The sequence below is a fragment of the Physeter macrocephalus genome, chromosome 12 (assembly GCF_002837175.3).
Source record: "Physeter macrocephalus isolate SW-GA chromosome 12, ASM283717v5, whole genome shotgun sequence".
Taxonomy (NCBI): domain Eukaryota; kingdom Metazoa; phylum Chordata; class Mammalia; order Artiodactyla; family Physeteridae; genus Physeter; species Physeter macrocephalus.
This window is the reverse complement of record NC_041225.1, coordinates 22,787,591-22,798,174: the sequence shown is the minus strand read 5'-3', so window position 1 is coordinate 22,798,174 and position 10,584 is coordinate 22,787,591. Positions and strand designations below refer to the sequence as shown.

Here is a 10,584-nt window from a genome sequence, read left to right as displayed (position 1 = left end):
GGGAAGATCCCACATGCCGCGGAGCGGCTGGGCCCGTGAGCCATGGCCGCTGAGCCTGCGCGTCCGGAGCCTGTGCTCCGCAACGGGAGATGCCACAACAGTGAGGGGCCCGCATAACGCAAAAAAAAAAAAAAAATCAGATCCGTTTGCGATCACACGATAAAGTATGAATTGTACACTTTAGAGAAATTTTTAACCTTACTACCATGTTAAAACCTCTCTGAATTCAGACCCCAGTAAGTTGGACTTAATATAGGGAGGTACAGCCTAAAGTTTATCTTTCTGTGATTCATTATTTTACCCAAGTAAATTTATCATGTGACTAGATCATGGAGGAAATTTTCCTGCTGCTTAAAGGAATAAATCATTTTTAAGTATCAGAATGTTTAGTGTCAGCTTTCATTGTTTTCACAACTTTGGAGTTTATAATACACTATTGTTGACCTTCGTGCTGTGAATTGTCTCTTCAGGACTTATCCAGCACTAGATACACACTTGCACCCTTAAACAAAATCTCCCCAACATGCCCCCAGCACCTGGGAACCACCATTCTACTCTCTGTTTTCAGGCGTTCAGCTTTTTTAGACTCCACATGTAAGTGAGATCAGTCAGTGTTCGTCTTTCTCTGCCTTATCTCACTTAGCATAACACCTTCAAGGTCCACACATGCTGTTGTAAATGGCAGTATTTCCTTTTTCTCATGGCTGAATAATACTCCCTTGTATAGACTATATATATGTATGTGTGCGTGTATGTGTGTCCATATATCTCACATCTTCTTTATCCATTCATCCATTGACAGACATTTAGTTTGTTTCCATATCTTGGGTATTGTGAATAATGCTGCAATAAACATGGGAGTGCAGAGATCTCTTCGAACTTCTTTTTTCATTTCCTTTGGATATATACCGAGAAATGGAATTGCTGGGTCATGTGGCATTTCTATTGTTAATTTTTTGAGGCTCCTCCACACTGTTTTCCACAGGGGCTACACCAGTTTTCCACCGACAGTATACAAGTGTTCTCTTATCTCCACATTCTCATCAATACTTGTTGTCTTCTTGATCGTAGCCCTTCTAACACATGTGAGGTGATGTCTCATGGGGGTTTTGATTTGCATTTCCCTGATGATTAGTGTTGTTGAGCAACTTTTAGTGTACCTGTTGGCCATTTGGATGTCTTCTTTGAAAAAAACGTCTATTTAGTTCCTCTGCACATTTTTTATTGGATTGTTTGGTTGTTATTATTGTTATTATTATTGATTTGTATGAGTTCTTTATATATTTTGGGTCTTAATCCCGTATCTGATATATGGTTTGCAAATATTTTCTCCCATTCTGTAGGTTGCCTTTTCATTTTGTTGATTATTTCTTTTGCTGTGCAGAAGCTTTTTAGTTTGATGTAGCCCCACTTGTTGATTTTTGCTTGTGCTGCTTGTGCTTTTGGTGTCATATTCAAAAAATTATTGCCAGTCCAAAGTCAAGGAGCTTCTTCCCTATGTTTTGTTTCAGTTTTACAGAATCAGGTCTTATGTTTAAATCTTTAATCCATTTTGATTTAATTTTTGTGAGTGATGTGAGATGGGGTCCAATTTCATTTTTCTGCACATGGTTATCCAGTTTTTCCAGCACCATTTGTTGAAGAAACTGTCCTTTCCCCATTGAGTATTCTTGGGTCCCTTGTCAAATATTAGGTGATTATATAAGTGGAGGATTATTTCTGGGCTCTCTATTCTGTTTCATTGATCTGTGTGTCTATTTTTATGCCAGTACCATACTGTTTTAATTACTATAGCTTTGTAGTATAGCTTGAAACCAGGAAGTTTGATGCCTCCAGTTGTGTTCTTCTTTTTCATGATTGCTTTGTCTATTTGGGTCTTTTGTGATTCCATACAAATTTTAGGATTATTTTTTCTATTTCTGTAAAAAATGCCACTGGAATTTTGATCGGGATTGTGTTGGATCTATAGATGGTTTGGCAAGTATTTTTTCCCATTCTGTAGTTTACCACTTCATTTTGTTGTTATTTCTTTTGCTGTGCAGAAGCTTTTTAGTTTGATGTAGCCCCACTTGTTGATTTTTGCTTGTGCTGCTTGTGCTTTTGGTGTCATATTCAAAAAATTATTGCCAGTCCAAAGTCAAGGAGCTTCTTCCCTATGTTTTGTTTCAGTTTTACAGAATCAGGTCTTATGTTTAAATCTTTAATCCATTTTGATTTAATTTTTGTGAGTGATGTGAGATGGGGTCCAATTTCATTTTTCTGCACATGGTTATCCAGTTTTTCCAGCACCATTTGTTGAAGAAACTGTCCTTTCCCCATTGAGTATTCTTGGGTCCCTTGTCAAATATTAGGTGATTATATAAGTGGAGGATTATTTCTGGGCTCTCTATTCTGTTTCATTGATCTGTGTGTCTATTTTTATGCCAGTACCATACTGTTTTAATTACTATAGCTTTGTAGTATAGCTTGAAACCAGGAAGTTTGATGCCTCCAGTTGTGTTCTTCTTTTTCATGATTGCTTTGTCTATTTGGGTCTTTTGTGATTCCATACAAATTTTAGGATTATTTTTTCTATTTCTGTAAAAAATGCCACTGGAATTTTGATCGGGATTGTGTTGGATCTATAGATGGTTTGGGGTAGTAAGTACCTTTTAACAATGTTAATTCTTGGGCTTCCCTGGTGGCGCAGTGGTTGAGAGTCCGCCTGCCGATGCAGGGGACACGGGTTCGTGCCCCGGTCCGGGAGGATCCCACGTGCCGCGGAGCGGCTGGGCCCGTGAGCCACGGCCACTGAGCCTGTGCGTCCTGAGCCTGTGCTCCGCGGCGGGAGAGGCCACAAGAGTGAGAGGCCCGTGTACCGCAAACAAACAAACAAACAACAAAAAAAAACAATGTTAATTCTTCCAGTCCATGAACATATTCAATAGGTATCCTTCCATTTGTGTCCTCTTCAGTTTCTTTCATCAACATCTTGTAGTTTTCCTTGTACAGGTCTTTCACTTCCAGCCTTTGCTGGAATGCATCAAAGAATTAGGGGTTTGGTCTCTTATGAGGCAATGCTTTTGGATACGGGAAGTGAGAAGAAGTCCAGCCAGCCTCCCTCTGACTTCATCAGGCCCTGCACTTCTCTTTACAGCTGCATAATCCCCCTCTCCTGCTTGAGGCTATCAGGGACTTCTGGGCGTGAGTCTGCTTTCTGGCCAGCGGAGACATCAGGGAAAAGCCGTCTTGCTCATTTCTGCTGCCTCTAACTTTGTGGAATGTGAAACCAGAGTCCTTTCTGGGGGAAGAAGTAGAAAGCCCAGGGTTAGAGTGTGGGGCAGTCCGTCTTCTGGTGGAAGTAATCCATTAACTGACCTGTCAGGAACCTCACAAATCCACTAAGTACCTCAACTCACCACCTGCAAGTTCGAGATTTGCGGCACCTCTTTTCTTTTTTTCTTTTTGGCCATGCCATGCAGCATGTGGGGTCTTAGTTCCCCAACCAGGGATCGAACCCACGTCCCCTGCAGTGGAAGCGTGGAGTCTTAACCACTGGACCACCAGGGAAGTCCCGAGGCACGTCTTTACTGCTCCACACGAACAGGCTTCCTCTGGGAGCCAAATGTGGTGCTGGGGCAACGTGCGTACCTCAGTGGGAAAAATGCAAGGGAATTTGGGGTGTGATCCCTGCGTCTGTGTCTCCTCGGAGATCTGAGGGGCCGGAATTAAGCACACAATATAGGTTGCTCTCCACCGTTCACTTAGACAGCGAGCCAAGTGGCCGGTGAGGCTCGGGGGACATCAGTGAGGATCGCTTTTGCCTTTTTCTGAAGTGTTTTTGTCGCGCTGTCTGCGGCGAATAGGTGTGCTTGTCTTCTGCCCACAGGTGTGCTTCCCAGGAACAGTGTAAGGAGACCCCCTGTAAGTCTCAGCTCTTTTGAGAAGGAGCCGGGTGGCACTTCATTAGAAGCACGCGTGTGCTCTCCTGCCAGGGTCTCTGTTTGCCTGGTGGGAGGAGGCCAAGTGGGAGATCGTTTCTTTCCTTCCCTTTCTGCCAGCAGTGTCGAATGATTTCCTTTGGCTGAGATCAGAGCTGGGAATCAACGTGTGCTTATCGTGGCCGGAAATGGTTCTGCTTAGTCCTTGTTCCTCTAACTTACCTTCCTTTTGCTCTCCCGCAGATCAGCCGCAGACATGATGAGCACCAAAGCCTTCACCCTGGTCCCCGCCGTCGAGCGAGAGCAGCTGATGGGCGACGGGGAGCGGGTGTCACTGGAGTGTGTGGAGTGCTGCGGCCGGAACCTGTACCTGGGCACCAGCGACTGCTTCGTGTACCACTTCCTGCTGGAGGAGAAGACCGTGCCCGGCGGCTCGGCCACGTTCACGGCCACCAAGCAGCTGCACAGACACCTGGGTTTCAAGAAGCCGGTCAATGAGCTGCGGGCGGCGTCGGCCCTCTACCGGCTGCTGGCGCTCTGTGACGGCTCCATCACCCTGGTCCACATGCTGAGCCTGGAGCCCGTGCCCTCGGGCGCCCGCATCAAGGGGGCCACGGCCTTCGCCCTGAATGAGAACCCGGTGAGCGGAGACCCCTTCTGCGTGGAGGTCTGCATCATCTCCGTCAAGCGCAGAACCATCCAGGTGTTCCTGGTGTACGAGGACCGCGTGCAGATTGTCAGGGAGCTGTCCACTCCGGAGCAGCCCCTGGCAGTGGCGGTGGACGGCCACTTCCTGTGCCTGGCCCTGACCACCCAGTACATCATCCTCAACTATAGCACGGGCGTCGCCCAGGACCTGTTCCCCTTCTGCAGCGAGGAGAAGCGGCCCATCGTCAAGAGGATAGGGAGACAGGAGTTCCTCCTGGCAGGCCCCGGCGGATTGGGTGAGCAGGATGCCAGGCGCCTCGGCTAACCTCGCCGACCTCTGCCCGGTCTCCCTGCGTTCCGTCCTTGAATTCGTGCTGAGATCGGAGAGGGAGATTGTCGTTCTGAAAACTAGACACTCGTGCAAACAGAACTGCACGCCCAGTGCTGGCGCAGTTTTTTCATTGGATTGGTTTGTGAGTGTGGGTTTAATGGAACAAAAATAGACCACTCTTAGAATCACATTTCCTTTGTGCCAAAGTAGAGCTTGAAGACGGCTCTGGGGAGAGAATTCCACTAAGGGGATAAGTACACAAAGAAGAGTCTGTAAGACTTCTCTATAAGATTTTCTCCTGGGGGTGGGTTTCCTAGCGGATTGTCTTTATTCTCCATTCTGAAAGGAGCTGAGGGAGCTCACTTAACAGATGATTTCAAAGGCGGAGGCTCCAAGGGCATGTCCCTGATTTTCTCTTACTGACTGCAGTTTCGTCCCACCAAATAGCGTCTAGCAGCTAGCTCCTTAAAAGGGCTTTAGCTGTTTGGTGTGGCCTTCCTCATCCTCTGCACTGCTTCCTAAGAATCAGAGCTGGCAAGGTCATCTGTGGTCATGGTCGTGGATGGTTCATAGTGTGTGTGTCTGGGACAAGCAGGTGCTGAGGCGAGGGAGTCTCCCTTAACACCCATAGTCTTTAACCTGTCTTCCTGTCCTCTTATAACTTTGTGATGTCCGTGGCTATGGATGAGTCGTGCCTGGACCCTTTAAGTCACAAGGGGCTACCGAAGGGCAGCATTCTGTTGCTGTCCATTCCTCCTTCCTGTCGACTGGAACCTTCTGCAAGAGAAGCTTCTCATTAACTTGGTTTGCCCCCAGGATCATCGTATAAGAAAGGCAGGAGAAGGAGGTTTTCGGAAAGATGACCCTTCTGTCTTCCCTAAGTGAAGTGTCACCACGAATCATGGATGTAAACGTATGTGGTGTTCAGTCCATCTGCCCTTGGGGGTGGTTTATTCAGGTTGACTGCAATCCCCTTCCCCACGCCCCTGGAACTTTGGTATCTTCCTTGCCTTCTGCTGTGACAAGGTGTCCGGGGTCCCTCTGTACGTTTCCTGCCCTAGATCTGGTTTCCGCCATTTCTCCAAGGACGCCTGATGTTTAGAGACCACAGTCTGGCTGCTGGAGGTGCTTGGGGTCCGTTGTTTCTAGGCCTCTTGGGTGGACAGAGCTGGGAAGTATGCATTATTTAAAGATAAAACCCATCATGAGAGCATATCGATGGAACAAGTTTGGGGCTACCGGGCCCTGACCCCGTCTGTCTGCGTGCCTGTGTCTCCTCCCGCCCACGCCCAAATGCTAGTAAATTCCCACCGTGACGTGGTTGTTCCTTTGATCTGCCCCACGGGACACACAGCAGAAGGACAGGACCGACACCACTGCGCCCGCCAATCACCAGAAAACGTTTGATTGTAGTTCTTTTTGTCCTCAGGGTACGGGGTACGTCCTCAGGGTACGTGTAACCCACTAGGAATGCGCAGTCACATTTCTGCGTTTAAAGTCACTGGGAATAGTTGCCATTCCGTGTGGCTATGCCAACAACGGGATATACAGTTAGACGGATGTGTTTCGTTTCACTTTCCATTTCTAGAAATTGCTTTCTCTTATTGTTTTCTTCTGTAAATATGTACAAGTTTCCACGTCACATCCACACAGCAAGGTACATTCACTTACTCTCTCCTTCCCCCAGAGGTAACCTTTATTAGTGTTTGTCCTTTCATTTTCAAATAAAAATTATAAATGAATATGTAGATATGTGTATCTCCCTCCTTCAGAGTTGCAGGCTGTCTCTCCCATGTGGAGGGACCACCGTGCATCAGTCAGGCCCCGGTGGTGGGCATTTGGGTTTTTTCCAGTCCATGGTATTAGTAGGGGCTTATCTGTTTGGATTTTTCCAGTGTATCTGTGGGAAATCTTTCTAAAGATGGGGTTGCTGAGTCCACATGTAAACGCATGTGAATCTGGAGGGGGACGCTGCCACCCACCCCCGACCCCGACAAAGGTGGTAGGTACCATTTTTTCTTCCCCTGGCGCCTGTTTCCCCTCAGCTTTGCCAGCGGTGTTGATGTATTGTCAGACTTTCGTGTTTTTGCCCGTCTGGCCCATGAGGAATGGTATCTCAGTGGTGTTAATCACATTTCTCCTTTTATGAGCAAGATGGAACATTTTTCAAGAATTTAAGAGCCATTTGCCTTTCTTTTGATGGGAATTATCCCTTCTTGCTAGCTATTTACTTTAGCATTTGTTATATATTTGAGATACCTACTTGTCTGAGACATGTTTCAAATATCTCCAGCTTTTACCCTGAAAAAGTGTTTCTTACACGTTTCTATATAATCAAATGTATTCACCTTTGTACTTTATTGCTTCTTTTTTGAGTCATAATTATTAGGGATGTTTCCCCCTCTCCCAGGTTGTAGACAGATTCACCCAAATTTTCTGCTGGTACTTTTATGGTTTCATTTCTTATAGTGAAAAGTGAATTCGATTTCATGTTTGTCTGTATGGTTGTCTGTTCTCCCCACACCTGATTCGGGAGTCTGTCTTTCCTCGCTGGTGGCGGTGGCTGCCTCTCAGTTACAGTCAGTTTCCTTAGTCCGTTGGGCCTCGCCTAATGGGTTTCCTGTTTTGTTCCATCAGTCCGATTGCTTGTTGATGAGCCAGAGCCTGCTTTAGCTGTAAAGGCTTTGTTGTGAAAACATTTGACTCCAGTATCCTTGTGTTGGTTTTCGTGTTCAGAGTGAAGGGAAACGGTAGTCAATCATGTTCAGGCCTCATTTTTCCTCAAACTTAATCTGTCTCAACTACCTGGGCATCATGGTAAATGAACCAACCTTCTTAATTGTTGTTCTGCTTGTAATAGGTGTGATTATAAGCAAATTGGAGATCCCCTGTAAGCTCTGTAATACATCACTTTATGCAGGCTCTGTGTACAACACAGTAATCGCCACCATCATTAAAAGGCTTCAGAAATTAAGTTCAAGCAAATTACTATAATGAATGCATATGCACCATCAGACATATGAACGCTGTATGTTTTCATTTTGCCCACTGCCTTCCCCCCTGAAGATCACATGTCCCCACTCCCCTGTCATGAGAAATTGCTCTTAACTTTTTGCCTTAGGTTTTTGTTTTTTTTTTTTTTTTTTTTTTTTTTTGGTGGGGCCGCGCAGCCTGTAGGATCTCAGTTCCTCAACCAGGGATTGAACCTGGGCCCCGGCAGTGAAAGCCCAGAATCCTAACCACGAGGCCACCAGGGAACTCCCTGCTTTAGTTTAAATTGTACTATTTTAAGCAGTGCTTTGTTGAAAATTTCATAATACAATTGATTATTGTGACTTTAAACTCTATCCTTGGATAATGCTTCTTGAAAAATGCAGATAATTCAGCTATTCCGTACCCGTCGTGGCCCCCCTTCCCCCTCCCAGCTCAGATAAGGGGGTCCACTGATATTTAGAGGGTGGAAACCGTCTAAATGGAAAAATAACCCAGTGGAAAACAATGGTTTTTAAAGGTGTACCATTTACAAACGTGGTACATTTGCAGGCTGACAGCACTTGTGTGCCTTTGACAATATAGAAACAATAGCGCGTGTCACCTGCTTCCAAGCATAGACTCAGTGGGTGGGTGTCAACAATGGTGCCCCTGTTCCTGAGTGGCCCTGTGGCACCTTAACTCTACCTGACCTGGACCCCTGGTTGCCAGTTACTGATCTGCTCTTTTATTCCAGTGAAATCCTCTGCTTTTCTTTTCGTGCAGAAGCCTCTGTTCTTGATCTCTGGTCTCTGCCCTTTTCATTGCAAGAACATTCACGTCTGGGCCTCTGTGCTGCACAGTCCCTGGTCGGGTGATGCCCGGCCTTAGCGGGTAAGTGCGGCAACCCTGATTTAATTCCCGGGCGAGGCTGGACGGCGTTTTGGTGTCCGTGCTCCCATGAGAGCTGTGCTATCCAGAACACGGTTATTCGACCTGAAATTCACAGGCTCCTTGGGGTTGCTGTATGCTTGTCCCGTCACCAGGTTACATTTGCCAAATGTCTGGGTGCAGATGGGGTGCTTTTCTCTCCCTTCAGGCTCTTTCGCTGGCTGGTTCTAAATGCTCGGAAAATTCTAGAGAGTGCGAACCTCACTTCCTCCTGCAGAGCTCAAGCTTTGCACCTCGAGTTTCTCTCCCTGCACGTGTTTCATGCTCTTTGAATACTTTGGCGATGCAGTCGTGGGGTAATTCAGACCTTAGTTACGTCCTCTCTGTGACTGTACAGTACCAGAGGTGCCAAAGTCCGTGCCTTCGCTCTGTGCCCTCTCCACCCCTGGCTCAGAACCCACTGCCCTATCGGCCCCTCTTACCTGCTGGCGCTGAGCTTTCCGCATTTCCACCGAACTCCTTGACTCCTGGTCTGCTCTGGAAAGAAGTAAGGAGGAGCCCTCGCCAGCCTCAGAGTAACGTCCTCTCCCCATGGCCTGGCCTCCCCTGGCTCTCCTGCTGCAGGAAGGGTGCCCTCACCCCTGAGGCTGCACTGGAGCTCCAGGCACCCCTCCCAGAGGTCCATGCCCTGCCAGCCCTGCCTCCTGACCCCGGCTTGGTCTCAGACTCGCCGGATCGTGTTGGTCCTGATTCTGATGGCGCACAGTGGCCTTGACTTTCGCTCCCTCTGAGTCAGGTGCCCAGTTCCCTGATTCGCCCCGGAAGTTACCCCTCCTCGGTCAGACCCCCTGGCTGGCCTGACTCAGGCCTCCTTCCTGGTGGCTGGTGGCCGCCTGGCCTCCCCCGAGTTTGGGTCTGTCCCTCCTTCCAGGCTCCTGCCAGGCCAGCCTTCCTAAGGCCCCCGTAACCCTGTAGCAAGTTCAGCCTGACTTTCCTCGTCAGCGTTTCCTGCTCTGCCCCGAACTTGAACTTGACTTTCTGACCCTCAGCATCCCAGGCAGGGTTTGCTCTCTTCCGGGGCCACATACCCACTTCCCTGCATCCCGGGAACCCTCGTGCTTCTTGCTGCGGGGGCCCCACCGGCCTCCTGTCATCCTCCTGTGTCTGCTTTTTATCTGGGAGGTAGTTACCAGTGCATCTCCCTGAACCCCTTCACCGCCGGGGAGCTCCTGGGCGCGGCTCAGGTGGGCCGTCGCTTTAAGCTTATGCTCAGCATATGCTGACTTACAGCTCTTCTTGTTTGTTCTCATCTAACAAGTGAGCTTTCTTTTCTGTTCGTGGTGGGTTCACCCGAAGTCACGTACTCTTTAGGTGCATCATTCTCAATTTTACACTATTCTTAAAAACACCGCAGTGACCATCGTGCTTGTCAGTTGGCCATCGATTTAAAAGTAGAACCACCAGATTAACATGTCAGTGTATGTTCAGTTTTGATAAAGAATTATTCTCCAAAAGTGTTGCTCATATACCAAACCAATGCTTGGCGCTGTTAGTCTGTAACCTTTGGCCAACCTGATGGGTATACGTTGGTTTTTTACTTTTTTTTGGAATTTCTGTTCCCCTGGTTACTAAGGAATATGGGAATCTCTTCAGGAATTTATTAGCTATTTGCATTTCGTTTTCTGTGAATTACTGATGCATATCCTTTGTTTTTCTCTTGAGTTAGTCTTTTTCGGAATGATTTTTTTTTTTTTTTTTTTTTTTTTTTTGCGGTACGCGGGCCTCTCACCGCTGTGGCCTCTCCCGTTGCGGAGCACAGGCTCC

General features: G+C 47.4%; 1 protein-coding gene across 8 annotated transcripts in view; it reads left to right on the top strand.

Annotated features, from left to right (window-relative positions):
• TGFBRAP1 (transforming growth factor beta receptor associated protein 1) overlaps positions 1-10,584 on the top strand; it is a 62,163-nt gene that overhangs the window by 11,308 nt on the left and 40,271 nt on the right. For all 8 annotated transcript variants that reach the window (XR_003682239.2, XR_008618819.1, XR_008618818.1 and 5 more), the window contains exon 2: positions 4,164-4,864. Coding sequence is in view for 5 of the 8 variants with exons in the window: in XM_055088993.1 (XP_054944968.1) it covers positions 4,177-4,864 (688 nt within the window). In the remaining 3 variants the exon portion in view is untranslated. The remainder of the gene's footprint in view (positions 1-4,163; positions 4,865-10,584) is intronic.